At 44.7% G+C, this 22,068-nt stretch overlaps 1 protein-coding gene across 1 annotated transcript in view; it reads right to left on the reverse strand.

Annotated features, from left to right (window-relative positions):
* The window catches only part of LOC124777018, a 123,832-nt gene that overhangs the window by 9,472 nt on the left and 92,292 nt on the right, over window positions 1–22,068 (reverse strand). Inside the window, exon 2 of the mRNA XM_047252271.1 lies at window positions 9,618–10,477. Within this exon, the coding sequence (XP_047108227.1) occupies window positions 9,618–10,475 (858 nt within the window). The 5' untranslated portion in view covers window positions 10,476–10,477. The remainder of the gene's footprint in view (window positions 1–9,617; window positions 10,478–22,068) is intronic.

Here is a 22,068-nt window from a genome sequence, read left to right on the forward strand (position 1 = left end):
GTAGCGTTGGGCAGTTTGAGATGAGCTGCCAGCAGTGGTGGATGTGGAGAGAGAGATGCCAGAGTTTTGAGAGGTCACTATGGGCGGACGATCTGGACGTGTATCCGTCAGAAAGAGGAAATTTGTTTAATTGAATGTCATATATATATATATATATATATATATATATATATATATATATATATATATATATATATATATATATATATATATATATATATCACGACTTTTGAACACTATTCAGGTAAATACATTGTTTGTTCTCTATCAAAATCTTTCATTTGCTAAGTATGCCTGTCAGTAGTTAATGCCTTCAGTAGTTAGAGTCTTTTATTTAGCTGGCAGTATTGGCGCTCGCTGTACTGCATTCTTAATTTTCTGAGGAGAAGTTTCAATTTTTACTGTTGTTCATGTGTGATTTGTTTCTGTGTACCGACATATTGTGTCTTTAAGCTCTTAGTTACTTGAGCTGAAGTTAAATTTCGAGACTGAAAAGTTTTTTGCTGAGATACTCTAAAGAGCGACCTGTTCATGTAATTGTAATTTTTTACGTATTTCAGAAGTTCTTATTTATACAAATGTAAAACCTTCAATCCTGTCTACTGTCCAGAGATGGTACAAACTGCCGGCCGTGATGGCCGAGCGGTTCTAGGCGCTTCAGTCCGGAGCCGGCGACTGCTACGGTCGCAGGTTCGAATCCTGCCTCGGGCATGGATGTGTGTGATGTCCTTAGATTAGTTAGGTTTAAGTAGTTCTAAGATCTAGGGGACTGATGACCTAAAATGTTGAGTCCCATAGTGCTTAGAGCCATTTGATGGTACCAACTGCACCATATTTCTCAAACATGTTAGACACTTCACAAACATTGAAGTGAACACAGTACTTTGATTATTATTCACTCGTTATACTCGCACGTTTCTTCTGCCCTCGATATTATTTTTGCATTCTTTAATTTTTGACAATTCTGAACACTCTCTCACAACTGTGATCGCATGAAATTCGCTGTCGCCTCCGGGCTTATTTTCTATTTATGTCCCCCTGTGACAGTCGCCACTCTTGGACTGCCACGCTGAGGTCCTTTTAGCACGAGCTCTCCACCTCCCTTCCATGCTTTGATCACATGAACAATACGCAATGTTGTACAATAGTGAAACATCTATTTGGCAAGTGATATTCTGACTAGCACAGTACTTTTATGAATTATTCCTCGTTTCTTCGCTATACTTTTGTAAAGAGAGAATGTCCAGGGGCAAATTCCGATATTAATTTGCTTATTAAATTTAATAAAATCTGTGTTTATGAAAATTATTTTCACAGTCGTTAATTTTTGACAATTCTGAACGTACACTCACGACTGTGATCGCATGACATTCGCTGCCGCCTCCTGGGCTATCTTCCCTTTGAGTCCCTGTGTGAAGTCGCCATTCTTAGACTGCCGACCGAGGTTTGAATATCTGCCTGGCTTGTAACGTAGCAAGTTATTACGAGATAACATTCATTGCAGTAAGGCATGCAGCCGTGTAGCCCGGTGGCTGCAGGATTGTGTCTTCGCTATGACTCACAGCGCAGCTGACGCTTCTAGCCGTGAGAAAGGTCTCAAATAACATCTAGTAGGAACGTAAATTCGTATCCCCTACGAATTTAAATAAACTATATTAATTACCATCCGAGTTTGCTCAAAGATGGTATACCATCTTTTGTTATTAATTACAGGATCCTGTCAAATTTTCAGGCTCTTATCTCTTATAGTTCCGGAGATTGAGAAAATCACTAAAATTTCCAAAAACTGGCACTTGTGTTTCAAAACTCAATTAGGAACAATAGTAGTTTGTCTTTTATTATCATATAAAGTCATAACCAGAAATTTCAGTGTATAAAATCACTTAATTGGAATTTTTTTTCAAAACTTTAATTACTCGGCATTTCGTGGTCTAAAAATCATTCAAAATTACTATCAGCTTATTATTTTGTTGTGTGAATACGTGGGAGTGAATGAGAGAGTATCTGTGGGACAAATGAAAAAAGCTTAGCACTATTTTATGTAAAGACTTACGAAAATGAACCGTGGGAAAATAGTGTTGTAACCACGAAGCAGATGACGTATGTCGATGTGTGCTTGCTTATATAAGAGAGCAACCAGAATAGAAGTCGGAAGTGGAATAAGTTTCTAAATTAATGTAAAAATTATTTTGCATTTCGTTGTATTTTATTAAATACTATATTAAAAATTGGCATTGGAATTATGTAAATGATTTTCTGATTAGAATGATTGGTTCAGGTAAGTTTTGCCGCGAGAATGATCTAGAAGGATCATTCCGATTGGTCATTCAAACCATTAGCCAATCAGAATTAAGCTGTTCCCATACACAGAAAGTTAGATGGGCATAGAGTGGGGTGGCATCAAGAGACTCGCTAGCCAACCTTCGTACGTGTAACATCGTGCTAAATGTCGCCGAGAAAATAACTTGTAAAAGGAAGACCCATTGAGTTCATTGCTGATCGGAGGTGTCGTGACTTAGGCAGTTTAAGTTACGAACATTGTGAGGAGAATTTGATTAATTAATTGATGTGTAGTGAGAGTGTGATGTTACGGTCTTAGTGAAATTCCACGTGGCGTATACAGTATACAATACTTCATCGAGTACTTATGCGAGTACTTCCAACTTTGAAGACCACTGATACGACCGAAGTTTCAACTCGCTACAGTAGTGGGTCAGTAACCGTCAGATCGACCATTAATCCGGTCGGACTGGAAGATATTCTGGCTGTTTGATTTCGTGTGAGAATATTTTGTACAGACTGTGAGATGGGAATAGCAGTTAAAACAGTAAATTCGGAGTTGATAGTAAATTTATGTGCTTCCTTAAGAATAAAAACCAGTTTACTGAAATTTCAAAAGGCTTACTGCAGGTAAACCGCATTTACCCACCACCCGAAATCTGATAAAATGAACTTACAGGAACTGATTCGCAACTTGAGTTACGCGGCCGCTGTGTGGGAGATATTAGGTCGTGGTTTCGTCAACGCTGCTTTACACGGCCTAGTGAGTACCTACTACTGCAGAGTGAAGGGACGTCGTAAGGAAGCCGTACTGAGGTAGGTGGACAATGAGAGAGAGAGAGTCTACGAACGAGCGACGACGACAAACCCCGCCCCGCCGCAACTGGTGCATTAGCGTCCAGGAAAAATAGGAAAGTACGAATGTATATGAACTCTAAAAGCAGCAGTTTAACGAACCCAATAAGTGAAACACCCACACGCGCATAAAGCAACTTAAATAGGACAATAGTAGCCCAAGAATGTAACTTTCCTAACTCATTTAGTTGAAAATAAATTATGCCAGGAAAACTGTTTCCTGCCCTTATGTAGACAGGAGTGACACCACCAGCAGTCGACCAATGATGTAAATGCCCAGAAGATGACCCCTACGTCGGGTTGAAACCTGTTGGCGGTATAATAATAATAATAAATGCGATTAAGACTGTTTTTTAATTATTGATATTCAGTACGTAACAAATGTAGATCGATTTCCTGACACGTTTTGTTCAAAATATCGTCCACGATGATCACGGCAGAGCGTACAGCGACGCACCATCAACTACCTTACACGTTCAAGATTGTTACGAGGTTGCCATCGCTGCGAGAACAAGCAAGTATGGCGCTGTCATGGGACAGCGAAATACAGGAATACAGATGGCGGCGAATTATAGGAAGAGATTTCCGACGTGATTATAGCCGCACAACATGAAGTAACTGGCTTCGGACGCGGAATGGTAGTTGGAGCTAGACGCAAGAGACATTCCATTTCGGAAATCGTTAGCGAATTCAGAATTCAGAGATCTACAGTGTCAAGAGTGCGCAGAGAATACCAAATTTCAGGCAGGGCCTCTTAAAACAGACAGCGCAGTGGCCGACGGCCTTCACTTAATGACCAATAGCAGAGGAGTTTTCAGTGTTAACAGACAAGCATTGCTGCTTGAAATAACCGCAGACGTGCGACGAACTTATCCCTTATGACAGTGCGGCGAAATTTGGCGTTAATGAGCTATGGCAGAAGAAGACCGACGCGAGTGCTTTCGCGAACAACACGATATCGCCTGTAGCGCCCCTCCTGGGCTCGTGACATATCCCTTGGAGTCTAGACGACTGGAAAACCGTGGCATGGTCAGATGAGTCCCGATTTCAGTTGGTAAGAGCTGATGGTAGCGCTCAAGTGTGCCGCAGACCCTACGAAATCATGGACCCAAGTTGTCAACAAGATGATGAGCAAGCTAGTTGAGTCTCCACAGCGGTTTGCTAGGAATAGACGGGGTCCTCTGGTCTAGCTGAACCGATCATTGACTGAAAATGGTTATGTTCAGCTATTTGGAAACCACATGCAGATAGATGTTCATGGAATTCGTGTTCCCAAACAATGATGGAACTTTTATGGATGACAATGTACCATGTCACTGGGCAACAGTTGGTCACGACTGGTTTGAAGAAAATTCTGGACAGTTCGAGCGAATGATCTGGTCACCCAGATCGCTCGAAATAAATCCCATCGAATATTTATGGGATATAATCGAGAGGTCGGCTCGTGCACAAAATTCTACACCGGCTGCACTTTCGCGGTTATGGACGGGTGCATAGGGAGCATGGCTCAGTATTTCTGTAGGGTGCTTCCAACCAACGACTTGTTGAGTCCATGCCATGTCGAGTTGGTGCACTACGCTGCTCGAAAGTAAGGTCCGACTCGATATTGGGAGGTATCCCACAACTTTTGTCAACTCAGAGCAATCCATTCAGTGAAAGCGTGTGCTAGAATACTCTCTTCGTCAGTAAACTCGTCGATAGTGCCGTGATGCTGTGTGTCATTATCAACGTACAATAAACAGTGCAGTACTGAGTGGAAGCTTCAGTTCCAAAAGTAAAGCTGGGTATTACTGTTCCCAGCAAGTATAGTGAGTGAACGGAACAAGTTTATTTTATTTATTTATTTTAATCAAGAACCACAGCACATATCGTCGACGTTAGCACTGTTCTGTAGTCATTATCTGTACAATACAAATATAGTGATAAATGAGGGTAAGAAAACTCAAAAAATTGTTCAAGTGGCTCTGAGCATTATGGGACTTAACATCTGAGGTTAGCAGTCCCCTAGAACTTAGAACTACTTAAACCTAACTAACCTAAGGACATCACACATACCCATGGCCGAGGCAAGATTCGAACCTGCGACCGTAGCGGTCCCGCGGTTCCAGACTGAAGCGCCTAGCAAGAGTGGGAAAGAAAGCCAATGTGCACTCCGTGTGCATACCGGGGGGAGTCATTCCAGATGTGGAAAGGGTCCTTCCGGATGCCATGAAGGGTACAGGGTGCACCCATCTGCAGGTGGTCGCTCGTGTCGGCACCAATGATGTGTGTCGCTATGGATCAGAGGAAATCCTCTCTGGATTCCGGCGGGCTATCTGATTTGGTGAAGACTGCCAGTCTCGCTAGCGGGATGAAAGCAGAGCTCACCATCTGCAGCATCGTCGACAGGATTGACTGCGGACCTTTGGTACAGACTCGAGTGGAGGGTCTGAATCAGACGCTGAGACGATTCTGCGACCGTGAGGGCTGCAGATTCCTCGACTTGCGCCATAGGGTGGTAGGGTTTCGGGTTCCGCTGTATAGATCAGGAGTCCACTACATGCAGCAAGCGGCTACATGGGTAGCAGGGGTTGTGTGGCGTGGACCGGGCGGTTTTTTAGGTTAGATGGCCTCGGGCAAGTACAGAAAGGGCAAGAGCCTCAAAGGGCGCGGGGCAAAGTCAGGACATGCGGGGACCAAGCAGCAATCGGTATTGTAATTGTAAACTGTCGAAGCTGCATTGGTAAAGTACCGGAACTTCAAGCGCTGATAGAAAGCACCGAAGCTGAAATCGTTAAAGGTACAGAAAGCTGGCTGAAGCCAGAGACAAATTCTGCCGAAATTTTTACAAAGGCACAGACGGTGTTTAGAAAGGATAGATTGCATGCAACCGGTGGTGGCGCTGTTAGTAGTAGTTTATATTGTAGCGAAGTAGAAGTGGATAGTTCCTGTGAATTATTATGGGTGGAGGTTATACTCAACAACCGAGCTAGGTTAATAATTGGCTCCTTTTACCGACCTCCCGACTCAGCAGCTTTAGTGGCAGAACAACTGAGAGAAAATTTGGAATACATCTCACATAAATTTCCTCAGCATGTTATAGTCTTAGGTGGAGACTTCAATTTACCAGATATAGACTGGGACACTCTGATGCTTAGGACAGGTGGTAGGGACAGAGCATCGAGTGACATTATACTGAGTGCACATCCGAAAATTACCTCGAGCAATTAAACAGAGAACCGACTCGTGGAGATAACATCTTGGACCTACTGATAACAAACAAATCCGAACTTTTCGACTCTGTAAGTGCAGAACAGGGAATCAGTGATCATAAGGCCGTTGCGCATCCCTGAATATGGAAGTTAATAGGAATATAAAAAAAGGGAGGAAGGTTTATCTGTTTAGCAAGAGTAATAGAAGGCAGATTTCAGACCTACTAATAACAAACAGGCCCGAACTTTTCGACTCTCTAAGTGCAGAACAGGGAATCAGTGATCATAAGGCCGTTGCAGCATCCCTGAATATGGAAGTTAATAGGAATATAAAAAAAGGGAGGAAGGTTTATCTGTTTAGCAAGAGTAATAGAAGGCAGATTTCAGACTACCTAACACATCAAAACGAAAATTTCTGTTCCGACACTGACAATGTTGAGTGTTTATGGAAAAAGCTCAAGGCAATCGTAAAATGCGTTCTAGACAGGTACGTGCCGAATAAAACTGTGAGGGACGGGAAAAACCCACCGTGGTTCAACAACAAAGTTAGGAAACTACTGCGAAAGCAAAGAGAGCTTCAAGTTTAAACGCAACCAAAACCTCTCAGACAAACAGAAGCTAAACGATGTCAAAGTGAGCGTAAGGAGGGCTATGCGTGAAGCGTTCAGTGAATTCGAAAGTAAAATTCTATCTACCGACTTGACAGAAAATCCTAGGAAGTTCTGGTCTTACGTTAAATCAGTAAGTGGCTCGAAACAGCATATCCAGGCACTCCGGGATGATGATGGCATTGAAACAGAGGATGACACGCGTAAAGGTGAAATACTAAACACCTTTTTCCAAAGCTGTTTCACAGAGGAAGACCGCACTGCAGTTCCTTCTCTAAATCCTTGCACAAATGAAAAAATGGCTGACATCGAAATAAGTGTCCAAGGAATAGAAAAGCAACTGGAATCACTCAACAGAGGAAAGTCCACTGGACCTGACGGGATACCAATTCGATTCTACACAGAGTACGCGAAAGAACTTGCCCCCCCTTTTAACAGCCGTGTACCGCATGTCTCTAGAGGAACGGAAGGTTTCAAATGATTGGAAAAGAGCACAGGTAGTCCCAGTGTTCAAGAAGGGTCGACAAGCAGATGCGCGAAACTATAGACCTATATCTCTGACGTCGATCTGTTGTGGAATTTTAGAACATGGTTTTTGCTCGCGTATCATGTCGTTTTTGGAAACCCAGAATCTACTCTGTAGGAATCAACATGGATTCCGAAAACAGCGATCGTGTGAGACACAACTCGCTTTATTTGCTCATGAGACCCAGAAAATATTAGATACAGGCTCCCAGGTAGATGCTATTTTCCTTGACTTCCGGAAGGCTGGATTGAAGAGTTTTTAGCAAACAGAACACAGCATGCTGTTATCAATGGAGAGACGTCTACAGACGTTAAAGTAATCTCTGGCGTGCCACAGGGGAGTGTTATGGGACCATTGCTTTTCACAATATATATGAATGACCTAGAAGATAGTGTCGGAAGTTCCATGCGGCTTTTCGCGGATGATGCTGTTGTATACAGAGAAGTTGCAGCATTAGGAAATTGTAGCGAAATGCAGGAAGATCTGCAGCGGATAGGCACTTGGTGCAGGGAGTGGCAACTGACCCTTAACATAGACAAATGTAATGTGTTGCGTATACATAGAAAGAAGGATCCTTTATTGTATGATTATATGATAGCGGAACATACACTGGTAGCAGTTACTTCTGTAAAATATCTGGGAGTATGCGTACGGAACGATTTGAAGTGGAATGATAATATAAAATTAATTGTTGGTAAGGCGGGTACCAGGTTGAGATTCATTGGGAGAGTCCTTAGAAAATGTAGTCCATCAACAAAGGAGGTGGCTTACAAAACACTCGTTCGACCTATACTTGAGTATTGCTCATGAGTGTGGGATCCGTACCAGATCGGGTTGACGCAGGAGATAGAGAAGATCCAAAGAAGAGCGGCGCGTTTCGTCACAGGGTTATTTGGTAACCGTGATAGCGTTACGGAGATGTTTAGCAAACTCAAGTGGCAGACTCTGCAAGAGAGGCGCTCTGCATCGCGGTGTAGCTTGCTCGCCAGGTTTCGAGAGGGTGCATTTCTGGATGAGGTATCGAATATATTGCTTCCCCCTACTTATACATCCCGAGGAGATCACGAATCTAAAATTAGAGAGATTCGAGCGCGCACGGAGGCTTTCAGACAGTCGTTGTTCCCGCGAACCATACGCGACTGGAACAGGAAAGGGAGGTAATGACAGTGGCACGTAAAGTGCCCTCCGCCACACACCGTTGGGTGGCTTGCGAAATATGAATGTAGATGTAGATGTAGAACCGCGCGGCCACACCGGCCAGCCTAAGACGACCAGTAAATATCCCTGAACTACCTCCAAAGTTTTCTGAGTGGGCTTCTGATTCACCCTGTAACGTCTGTTTAGTTATTCACACATGGGCCTTCCCAGCGACCGTCGTCTGAAACTATCTGCTTTTGGACGTAGTTAGTGTGACGAACTTCACCTGTTTGGCGCTTTGGTCGTGGGCGAAGACAACAATTTAGCTAAACGTAAGGAAATGACCTTATGCATGAGTTGCATGTGTACTTTGACTAGCGCATGTCATGCCATGTGTGGGAAACAACTGAACCGCTTGAATGAGATTTTGCCGGCCGGAGTAACCCGCGCGGTTCTAGGCGCTACAGTCTGGAGCCGAGCGACCGCTATGGGCGCAGGTTCGAATGCTGCCTCGGGCATTGATGTGTGTGAGGTCCTTGGGTTAGTTAGGTTTCATTAGTTCTAAGTTCTAGGCGACTGATAACCTCAGAAGTTAAGTCGCATAGTGTTCAGAGCCATTTGAACCATTTTGAATGAGATTTTCACTCTGCAGCGGAGTGTGCGCTGACGTGAAACTTCCTGGCAGATTAAAACTGTGTGCCGGACCGAGACACTGGCAGTAGTAAAGCTGTGAGGAACGGGACGTGAGTCGTGCTTGGGTAGTTCAGATGGCAGAGCACTTGCCCTCGAAATGCAAAGGTCCCGAGTTCGAGTCTCGGTTCGGCACACAGTTTTAATCTGCCAGGAAGTTTAGCTGAACCGCTTATTTCACATACTCTGTCTTGTGTTGAATTTGTTATTCTGTGGCTTTAGTAGATTCTTCTGGGATCAGAATATTAATAAACGGATGAACAGAAACTGAAGATGAAGAAAAGTAATAGCTAAAAAAGCATTTTTTTGAAGTGATCTGCTCGGACTTACCTGGAAATCTACTAATCTCACGTCGACAGGGCGATCATCAACATATCGGAACATAATGTTGTTCTTCCACAAATCACCGTGCGCCAAAACTTTCAGCTGAGGCCGGCAGCTGTCGAAGACACCCTGCAGCTTGTCAAATACGGTCGATTTGGTATCACGATACATCAGCGCGTACTTCTCGCATCCGGCAATCGTCCCTAGAACATCTGCCAGCGCGGAATACAGCCTATCGGTGACAACCGAGAAATGATCTCTGCCGTATTTAGTAAACATGGGGTGCTGCGAGAAGCTTTCGGCAGCGAGCGCCTCGTGGTCTGCCAGCAGCACGGAGGCGGCGTGCAGGCGCGCCACGGTCTTGAGGACGAGCGAGCAGTGCTGCCTGTCCAGCAGCCGGCCGCGGGGCGACATGGCGAAGCCCGCCTCGGCCAGGTCCTCCAGCAGCAGGAAGTCTATGGGCCGCGAGCCGCTGTGGTAGCAGCGGGCGGCCAGCGGCTTCCACCTGTCGCCCTCCGCGGCCTGGAGCGCCGCCTCCGCGGCGGGCAGCATCACCGTGTAGACCAGCGTCTCCCTCAGGAAGATGCCCGCCTCCTGCACTACCGTGCGCAGCGGGCCCGCGCGCAGCAGGCACTTAGCGAGCAGCGACCGCCGCTGTGTCCGCGCCTCCCCCGCGCACCTCTTGACGCTCACGGTCACGCGCAGCATCTCGCTGAGGAAGTTGACGCCGCGGTCGCAGGCGTACCCCACGTCCAGCGCCTCTACTTCCAGCTCCTCGTCCTGCTCAGCTCTCCTGAGCGCCTGCGCCACCAGCTTCTCATCCAGCCACTCTGGCGGAGGAAGCCTCTCATCAGTTTCCGGCATTTCTGAAAAACAGAAATCGATAATCAGTGCTATTTAAATATGCTGTATGCTTCTAGATCTAAATACACTACTGGCCATTAAAATTGCTACACCACGAATATGACGTGCTACAGACGCGACAGACCGACAGTAAGTAAATGCTGTGATATGCAAATGATTAACTTTTCAGAGCATTCACACAAGGTTGGTGCCGGTGGTGACACCTACAACGTGCTGACATGAGGAAAGTTTCCAACCGATTTCTCATACACAAACAGCAGTTGACCGGCGTTGCCTGGCGAAACGTTGTTGTGATGCCTCGCGTAAGGAGGACAAATGCGCACCATCACGTTTCCGACTTTGATAAAGGTCGGATTGTAGCCTATCGCGATTGCGGTTTATCGTATCGCGACATTGCTGCTCGCGTTGGTCGAGATCCGATGACTGTTAGCAGAATATGGAATCGGTGGGTTCAGGAGGGTAATACGGGACGCCTTGCTGGATCCCAACGGCCTCGTATCACTAGCAGTCGAGATGACAGGCATCTTATTCGCAGGGCTGTAACGGATCGTACACCCACGTCTCGATCCCTAACTCAACAGATGGCGACGTTTGCAATACAATCGCCATCTGCACGAACAGTTCGTGGACGTATGCAGCAGCATGGACTATCAGGTCGGAGACCATGGCTGCGGTTACCCTTGACGCTGCATCACAGACAGGAGCGCCTGCGATGGTGTACTCAACGACGAACCTGGGTGCACGAATGGCAAAACGTCATTTTTTCGGATGAATCCAGGTTCTGTTTACAGCATTATGATGTGCGCATCCGTATTTGGTGACATCGCGGTGAACGCACATTCGAAGCGTGTATTCGTCATCGCTATACTGGCATATCACACGGCTGGATGGTATGGGGTGCCATTGGTTACACGTCTCGGTCACCTCCTGTTCGCATTGACGGCGCACTGAACAGTGGACATTACATTTCAGATGTGTTACGACCCGTGGCTCTACCCTTCATTTGATCCCTGCGAAACTCTATATTTCAGCAGGATAATGCACGACCGCATGTTGCAGGTCCTGTACGGGCCTTTCTGGATACAGAAAATGTTCGGCTGCTGCCCTGGCCAGCACATTCTCCAGATCTCTCACCAACTGAAAACGTCTGGTCAATGGTGGTCGAGCAACTGGCTCGTAACAATACGCCAGTCACTACTCTTGATGAGCAATGGTATCGTGTTGAAGCTGCATGGGCAGCTGTACATGAACACGCCATCCAAGCTCTGTTTGACTTAATGCCCAGGCCTATCAAGGCCGTTATTACGGCCAGAGGTGGTTGTCCTGGGTACTGATTTCTCAGGATCTATACACCCAAATTGCGTGAAAATGTAATCACATGTCAATTCTAGTATAATATATTTGTCCAATGAATACCCGTTTATCTTCTGCATTTCTTTTTGGTTCATCAATTTTAATGGCCAGGTGTGCATATATTTTGTAAAGTGAAGCACGCGGCAGAGGTTACCTGCCACGGTACAGCTTTTTCCGATAACAGTTCATATGGGATGAATGACTGCTTACATTCCTTAGTGCACACTCTAATCACTGTAATATTTATGAATAACTGGGGTGAAAAGAATGGAAAGCAAATGGGATAGGAAAGAAGTAGGAAGGAAATAACAACTTCCAGCTGCACATTGCATTGAGGCAACGCTAAGGCGAGAGTTGCAGATTCATGCAGGACCGGAATTCTCTGGTATGGCTGCCCAACCGCCTTGGCCATCTGGACACGCTTCCCATCACACCCAAATACCAATATTCGCGCTCGTCGCACAGCAACATCCCCTTACATTAACCTCCTACTCACAGATTTCTGATTTCCGTAGGAGTTCGAGCGTTGGTTGTGTATCCGCACTGAAACTATATCATGAAGCAGCCGGAGCGTCCATAGAATTATAGATATTAGTGGTGTACGAGGGGAGTTTTAAATGTCCGTGCAAAGTCAGAGAGACGGCACTACCGGCGCGTATCGAGGCCATGTTTAGTTAGTAGCATCTTTGGAAAGAATGCATACCAAATTCCAGCCATATTGGTCTATTTCTTTGTGTTTGGCATTCGTGTGAATCAAAGAAGTCCAGCGATTGTCAAAAAATGGACGAAAAAGAATTTCGTGTGGTGATTGAACATTACTTTATGAAAGGCAAAACACCTCAGTAGACTAGAGAGAAGCTTGATAAACATTACGGTGACTCTGCACCTTCGATTAGAACAGTTTATAAGTGGTTTAAAACTTTTCGGAGTGACCATATGGGCAAAAGTGATGCTGAACGTTTTGGACGCCCTGTGAAAGTGACGACTCCAGAAATCATTGATAAAATCTATGATATGGTGATTTATGACAGAAGAGTAAGGGTGAGTGAGATGGCGAGTGCTGTGAGCATGTCGAATGAAGGGGTACATAATATTTTGCATAAACATTTGGACATGAGAAAGCTATCCACAAGATGAGTTCCGCGATTGCTCACGCTTGATCAAAAACGGAATCGTGTGAAGTGTTGCAAGGATGGTTTGCAACTGTTCAGGAAGAATCCGCAGGACTTTAAGCGTCGTTTCGTCACTGTGGATGAAACATTGATACATTACTATACTCCTGAGACCAAACAACAATCTAAACAATCGGTTACCAAGGGAGAATCTGCACCAAAAAGGCGAAGACCATTCCTTCGGCCGGAAAGGCTATGGCGAGTGTCTTTTGGGATTTGCAAGGGATAATCCTCATCGACTATCTGGAAAATGGTAAAACTATTACAGGTGCATATTATTCATCGTTATTGGACCGTTTGAAAACTGAGCTGCAAGAAAAACGCCGGCAATTGGACCGCAAAATGTCCTTTCCCATCACGACAATGCACCTGCACACACCTCAGCAGTTGTCGCAAAATTAATGGAAATAGGAATCCAACTCGTTTCACAACCCCCCTGTTCTCCAGACTTCGCTCCCTCAGACTACTATTTGCTCCCAAATTTGAAGAAATGGCTGACAGGACAAAGATTTTATTTAAACGAGTAGGTGATATAAGCAACTAATAGCTATTTTGCAGACTTGGACAATTCCTGTTATTCGGAAGGGATCAACAAAGTAGAACAGCGTTGGACGAAGTGTGTAAGTCTAAGAGGAGACTATGTAGAAAAATAAAGAGGGTTTGCCCCAAACACGTAAGTAGTTTTTATTTTTGCACCTACTTTTCAAACTCCCCTCGTATGTTGTGTCAGACACCACCAGCGATAAAGCAGCTGGGACATGTACATGAGTAACTGGCGCGAAAGGAACGGAAAGAAGACAGTATGTCCCATAGAACAGACACCTCTCATACCTACAATTCCATGGGTGCGACGACAGTTTGATGAAGTAGTTTCAGTGTGGATGCACAATGAACGTCCGAACGCCTACGGGAATCAGAAATCTGCGAGTATGGGTTTAACTGAAAGCGTGCTTGGATGACTGAGGCGTTTGAGGCAATCATTCTAGAGAAGAGGAGCACGTGGGTTTGAGTCCTGATCCGACACAAATTTTCAGCACTCGCCGTTGCATTACTATATTCCTTCAGTAGCTGGAGATGATTACTGCCTTCCTACCTGTTTCGATCCCGTTTCCTTTCCATTCCTTTCACCCCAGTTATTCATATATACGTAGCAGCTGCTTCATTGCAAGTGGTGTCTGTTATGTTGGACATGTATGTCAAAACAGATACCATTCGTATCTATAGTCAATATTGTTTTCTCGAGCCCAGTGCTAACACTCAATTTAGTATACATTTATCTGTTCACATTATCTGTTATGTTTTCGAATGTAGGTCATGCTGTTAAGATGTAATTCCATTTCTACTGTCAGAAAGCGCTTTCTGCTATCTAAAATGTTGTCTCATTGTATTTATGTATAACAAGAGATATCGCAAAATACTGTCTTGTAGGTTAGCACTATATTTTGCGGACCCCTTCAGTAACAAATAACGCACTTAAATGGTTCAAATGGCTCTGAGCACTATGGGAGTGAACATCTGAGGTCAACAGTCTCCTGGAACTTAGAACTACTTAAACCTAACTAACCTAAGGACATCACAGACATCCATGTCCGAGGCAGGATTCGAACCTGCGACCGTAGGGGTCGCGCGGGTCCAGACTGAAGTGCCTAGAACTGTTCGGCCACAACGGCTAACGCACTTAAGTGCAGCATTTTTCAATAAATAAAACTAAACAGATGAAGTATACTACTAGCAACAGGAAAGTAACAGAAGTAACTCATAATTTCTTTAAGTTACACAAAATTTGTATATTTTAGATTGTCGCCAAACTGATGGTAGTTACTCCTTACAAAGGCACTTAATAACTTACTCTGAAGTAACTTTATACAGTCCACACTGAACTATGGTTTGAGAACTGCGACTGTTTATGACATGAAAGTAGCATTAAAAGAATTATCTGTGTTAGTCACTTTCCTCTCACAGCACATTGCAGAGGACTTGAATCCTCATCTTCAGATGGATCAATGGATTACACTATATATTTGTTTGATGGATGTGACCAGTAGTCTCTTTTAAACTTTGTGCGGTTCTAAGCGCTTCAGTGTGGAACCGCGTGACCGCTACGGTCGCAGGTTCGAATCCTGCCTCGGGCATGGATGTGTGTGATGTCCTTAGGTTAGTTAGGTTTAAGTAGTTCTAAGTTCTAGGGGACTGATGACCTCAGTAGTTAAGTCCCATAGTGCTCAGAGCCATTTGAACCATTTTTTAAACTTTCTTTCACTGCAGATATGGTTCAAATGTTCAAATGTGTGGGAAATCTTATGGGACTTAACTCGTAAGGTCGTTAGTCCCTAAGCTTACACACTACTTAACCTAAATTATCCTAAGGACAAACACACACACTCATGCCCGAGGGAGGACTCGAACATCCGCCGGGACCAGCCGCACAGTCCATGACTGCAGCGCCTCAGACCGCCCGGCTAATCCCGCGCGGCGCAGATATGGTATAATTAACACTCGTTAATGTAATATGGAACTGAAACAATAGATTTTAAGCAGTAATGTTCTTACAGGACATTCCAGCAGAAATAACTCTGAGGGTAACCAACTGCGAATCACAGATAACATTATAAAATGTTTAAATATTTATAACTTTTCGTTTAATGATGTCTCTCTTGCAAAGAAATAGAAACATCAAAAATGTATTAAATTACCAGTATATTTCAGCATATGTATTTGTTAATACATGGGTTTCATGACAAGAGCCGTTTCCTGATTTACATCACTCAAAAATAGACGCTAGTACAAGTGGCTGTGCATCCTCTATTATGCTTGAGAAACTTCTAAAAAGGTCATTGCATCTGTCTCAACTTTGTCACTGAGTATTTCATGCCCACATGCACTGTTGTGAATAAAAATTTCAAGCCTTTAATAGACGTTAAATTTGAGTCCTTCGTTTCGTCAGTTATCTGTGTGCTGGCGTAAGCTGTCGCCAGCACACTGGATGACAAAGATGAAGCGGCAAGATCGATTAGTAGGCTCTGGATGAAGCGCGTCTATCGCGAGAGACGCCAGAGACACACCCACAGGCAACATGCCTCCAACGCCCTCTCGACAGCATGTATTTAGGCCCCCGCCGCTGACCACAGGATCTCACTCGCTCGCTCACTCATCCAGCTGAGCGTCTATCAGTTTACTCGCAGAGCGAGTTAAGTCCACCACACACGACAGACAGTACATAGTGACCAGATTAGTGACTATTGTGGGGCTATTACAGATGAGCTTGTACCAGAAACATGAACTCTATTTAAGTAAATGTTCCAGTTCATGTAAATAAAGAACCGTATTAATCCACGTGTGCATTTATGTTTCAGGAGGAGGATACCGTCCACCCATAGCAACATCCTCTCCCTGGCTTCCTTGCGGTACAAGACTCTACAGTGGCGAAGGAGGATAATCCAGTGGCGATCGAAGATAATCGACTTAGCCGAAGATTTTGCTTGTTTCTCTTGTGGTTTAGCTTTCAGGGGTGATCGTGTTCAAGAGTTTCTATTTCTAATTTGTTGTTGTGTTCTTGCAACTATTCCAGGAGGGGCGCCGCAGAACTAATCAAATTTCTCTTTTCAGAAACTTTGCTTGCTTTCTGATATAACTTATTTGTGTAAACCATGAATTCCCCGTCCCCTCCACCCCCGCGCCTCAACTGGAGACGGCCAATGTGATAGATGTAACACAAGTTTTTCAGTTTCAGGACCAGCAAATCTCTACCTTACTGACGACGGTACAACAACTACTGGCTGCAGAAGCTGCGTCGGCCGAACAACCACAACCGACTAACCAACCAGCTCAACAAATGCCGCAAACCAGTATACGAACAATCCGGCAATTTAAGGAAACAGAAGAGTAATTGATTGAATACCCGCCTCAGTTCCAAGCACATTGTCAAGTTCATCGTGTTCAGGGTACTGTAAAGTTACAATACTTCCTTTCGATTGCAGGGTCCCCAGTGTGTTAATACAAAAACTATTCCCAACCGCGTCTCCCAACGAACTCAGCTATGACAAAGTGATCACTGCATAAATTCAATACTATCACGGGAAAGTCCAAGTAGTGGCAGCTAGATATAAGTTTTTTCGCTTGCAGAAAAAAAACCGGAACAGAGGTACCTCCAGTGGTACACAGAATTAACGGATATGTCTATAAAGTGTAAATTTAAATGTAGTTTTGGCAACTTTTACAGTGATTGGATATGTGATGCAATAACATTCAGTGTCTCAGGTAGTAGAATACGGGAACATATCTTAAAAATACTCTTATCCGTCACTTTCCCAAGTACTGAAAATCTTATATCAATATGATTCGGGTGTCACAGCGGCCGATAAGTTTGATCAAGCCCCGTTTTGTCAGGTGGAGTCGCCCCTCGCCCGCGACCGCCCCAAGCAGCCACAACAACGAGCGCATACGCAGCCGTGCGGACAATCACGTAGACATGTAAACAGGCCTGTGAATTTTGTGAAGTCTTGCCCTAGATGTTTTGCTCGCCATAAAAGACAGGAATGCACATCACGTAACGCAACGTGTCACGCGTGTGGGAAAAAAGGTCATGCCCAAGCAGATTGTTTGCAACGGCACACAAACGCCAATTTTCTCCGCTCCCACAATAAACGGACTCGTGCATTGCAGTGAACGCTATGTTTTCAAAACCTACAACAGATTTTGCAAAAGTAAGATTAAGGTTGTGCCTCCTTTTAACCCTAGTTCTGTGCAACGACGTTATAAAACAATTTGTGTCATTACGAATTGCTGGCCATCGTGAGAACTTTGTTAGACACAGGTGCCTCAGTAACTTTGCTTAATCGTGCCACGTACGAACAGGTAGGCTCACCACGCCTTTCTAAATCTAGCAAGAACCTCATTTCTTACAACAGACAGGAAGTTCCAGTGCTTGGACAGTGTAGTTTGCCTGTCACTTAAAAATTTCACACTAAGACAGTGAATTTTTTGTGTTGAAATCAAGAGACAGTGAGACCATAGTCGGCTTAGATGCGTTTGATTTGTTTGGACTTAGCATCCAAGACAATGTACTTTCAGTGTCTGCTTTTGAACAAAAAGGCAGAGTAGCTAGCTTCCGTATGGAATTTCCTGAACTATTTTCAATAGGAATGGGAAAAACTAATAACTTTATAGCGCATGTTACATTGAAAGACAGCGGACAGCCTTTTTTCTGGGCCCTCCGCAATCCAATTACTTTAAGAGACAAAGTAGCCAGTCAATTGAAAGAATTGCAACATAATGGTGTAATTGCTCCCATTCAAGATAGTCAGTGGGCAAGTCCTCTCGTTTTGTTGCCTAAGCCTTCTGGTCGCTTTCGCATTCGTGTTGCCTTCAAGCCTAGTCAACGCACAGAGAGTAATTGACAGTCACCCGTTACCTCGCCCTGAGGAACTCATGGACAGACTTGGTGCAGGACGCTACTTTTCTAAGATAGATTTGCGTGATTCAAATTTGCAAATTCCGTTGGATGAAGAATCACAGAAAGTGTTTGTTGTAAATAAACACTTAGGACTGTTCACGTATTGGCGTTTGCCCTTTGGCAGTGCTTCTGCACCAGTCATTTTTCAACGCTACTTCGAACAGCTGACTGCGAAAGTGCCATTTCGTTCAAACCACCTTGACGATACTGTCATCTCATGTCGTACGTCAGAGGAACACGTTGCCAATTTGCGGACTCTGTTTTGAGTCTTGTCAGAAGTAGGACTCAAGTGTCGTCTCGAAAAGTGTGACTTTTTTCAAACTGGACTACAGTACGTAGGTCATGTGCTAACCAGGCATGGTGTACACCCCCTCCAGTCTCATTTGCTTGCAATTCGTGACCTGCCGTTCCTCGCAATGTATCTGAATTGCAGTCAGTGCTAGGGAAGTTGACATACTACAATCGGTTCACACTGAATGCCGCTCAGATTGCGGCTCCTTTACATCGCTTGCGTCGCACACATGTACTTTTTTGTGGACTAAAGACAGTAAAGACTCATTTCAGGAACTCAAAAATGTTTGGTTAGTGACAGATGTTTAGTGCATTTTGACCCTGCCAAACCAGTAGTTTTCAAGTCGACGCTTCTTCCTACGGAAACGGCACTTTGCTTTCGCACAGAATTGGTGCACAAGACACTCACAATGCTTTTTGCCTCAAAGTTGTTAACTCAAACTCAGTGCTATTATTCACAATTGAAGAACAAGCTGTCGATGTTGTCTATAATGTGACAAAATTCTTTCACTATCTGTTCTGTCGCAAGTCCTATTTAGTGACAGACCACAAGCCTTTGCAGTCCGTGTTTCATTCGACAAAGCCGGTTCATAGACGCATGACCCAAAAATTGTAACGTTGGGCTTTGTTGCTGTCGCAGTATGAAATTGCGTACAGACCCACGGCAAAGCATAGAAATGTAGACGCCCTATCTCGCCTTCCAATTGGCCCAGACTCTGATATTGATGCATCTGCCGCATCTTGTTGGCAAAGGACTCTAAACTGCTGGAATCTCTCCCCTTGCACTACAGAAAAATTGCACACGGAAACAGGCGCTGCAACTCTTTCTCATCTCTTATCGCTCCCACCCACCAGACGGATCATCATCGGAGGAACTTCTGCATGGCCGCCGCCATCGGGCGCTGCTACACTTGCTATAACCACCGCAGCGTCCGGCACCGCCAGTGGTCTGCAAGTATCGCTTTGCGCGGCACGATCTTGTTCTTTTCAGTGTTTATGGCAACCGTAGGCGCTGGGAAAGAGGCGCGATCCAGGAACGCATGGGCTCTTTTATGTACTTGATTGCAGGGCCCCATCGTCTGCAGCGCCGCCACCAGAACCAAATTCGTGTGAGTCATTTGCCCCTTGGTTTTGCTGCTTTTCTTCCCCCAGATTCACGGCCTCACGGGAACGCGCGGCCTTCGCAGCTGCCCGATGGTGCTACCAGGACTCTGCAGGAGGAGCGGATGGACGATGCACCCAGGCCCCGCCGTCCCCGCTCGCCGACCCGATGCACGTGGACCCGTCGTCGCCGTCGCCATCGTCTCCCCAGGACACGACCTCAGGCCTGGATGTGTGCCCCAGCAGCAGTTTTCTGGTGGATGTTCCTGTTGCTTCGCAAGCCAGATGGTGAAGTACACCATTCTCCAGTCACTGCACCCGGCTTACCTTTACGTCCAGCGTCCTGCCTCTCCCCGCCCCCTCCTCCTCGTTATCGTTCACATCCTCCCTACAAAACAACGGGCCTAGGAATGTTCTGGCGTAAGATGTCGCCAGCACACCGATCGGCAAAGATGAAGCGCGAAGATCGATTAGTAGGCACTAGATCGAGCTCACCTGAGAGACGCGAGAGACACACCCACAAGCAACGAGCTGCCAACGCCCTCTCGACACCATGTATTTAGGCTGCCGCCGCTGGCCGAAGGGCCTCACTCACTCGCTCACTCATTCAGTTGGGAGTCTGTCAGCTTACTCGCAGAGCGAGTTTAGTCCCTCGCAGACTCAATGGTACATAGCGACTAGATTAGTGATTATAGCGGAATTAATATGGATGAGCTTTTACGAGAAACATGGACTCTATTCAAGTTAAGTAAATGTTCCAGTTCATGTAAATAAAGAACTGTATTAATCCATGTGTGGATTTGTATTGTAGAAAGAGGACATCGGTACACCCGTAACAACATCCTCTCCATTGCTTCATTGCTATACACGACTTTACAATCTGTATTGTCAAAAGCATGCAGTGTCCTTATTATGAGCAGCTGTGGCAGATTTTTTTGGGGGTCTCGTACCTAAATGTATTTACGTATTTCTTAGACGTTCTTTGGAAGCTTATTCTGGTCTCTCCACATACTGTACTAGACGTTCATTGCTCTTTAACTCTTCGACGCTTAAGAAGGAAAATTTGTTTGTTAGATTTAATGATCGTGTTATTAAGAGAAAATATTGTAAATATTCAAACAAATACACATATTGCCTTTATCTTTGATTCGTAGTGGAATCTCGTAATGAATGCAGTCGTAGGAGAGAAATAACCATTAAACTTAAGAACGTGGAGATGTAAAGAAGTTGCAGCTAGACAGGAATCGTCCTCATGAACTCGAGAATTCTAACACGAAACTCCACCCACTGGGGAGGATAACTACAGCTTATTGTACGAAGATACTTGCCGGACATGTGATTACATTTTTGCCAAATTGCCATTCTTTGAGGTCCTTTTGTAATCGGATATGTATACGGGACGAAACTGTATTAGATAAATTTTTATACTGTTAGTACGCAAGGAGTGTCACTGTATTGCATGAACGTGAGAATTTTAATTCATCTGTGTATATACATAGAATGCTTACAAAAATATTTTTCCTCGGTGACTTACAAAACAATAAGTGGAAGGAATATTTACTTAGGTAAATGTAAAAATCGTTACTTGAGCAGAGTTTAATTATTTATTTTCCAGAGAGTGACAGTCGCGAGGCATAACTTTTTAAATAGAACACTATTTTTTAATCACGTAGCTGATCTATTTAAACTAATTGCGTACCGATCAATTTACATGAAGTTTCTCTCGAGTCCAATTGGCTATCTGCAGGTAAAACCGTTCAGAGTTTTGGCGGGGGGGGGGGGGGGTGGGGGGGTGGGGGGAGGTGCAGGTGCAACATTCTATAGATAATGAGCTGTGAGCTGTGTAATGGACGTTCTGGTAGCGGAATGTTAATTTAAGCGGAAAGTTCAAACGAATGCATAACTCAGTGCCTCACCCAAACGATCTGTGCACGAGATTTGTTGGTGTCAAGGTGCTACAAGCGCCCTCACTTAGCCGTTTGGTGTCATGTAGGTACATTAGCTGGGGTACGTGCGTCCTCAGGACTGCGAGAATGATCGCTAGTAACGAAAAATATTTCAGCCAGGGAGATCTGAATTGGCCTGTATCCTAGAGTCGATTTTGCTCACACTACCAGTCTACCCAACAATGACATCTTACAATTGCACTTGCTAATTACTTGTGTTGTTTATTTCAACAATAACAGTGTCTGCAGATGCATGTTAAAGACTGATTTATAATCTT

Source organism: Schistocerca piceifrons, chromosome 2, assembly GCF_021461385.2.
Source record: "Schistocerca piceifrons isolate TAMUIC-IGC-003096 chromosome 2, iqSchPice1.1, whole genome shotgun sequence".
NCBI lineage: Eukaryota > Metazoa > Arthropoda > Insecta > Orthoptera > Acrididae > Schistocerca > Schistocerca piceifrons.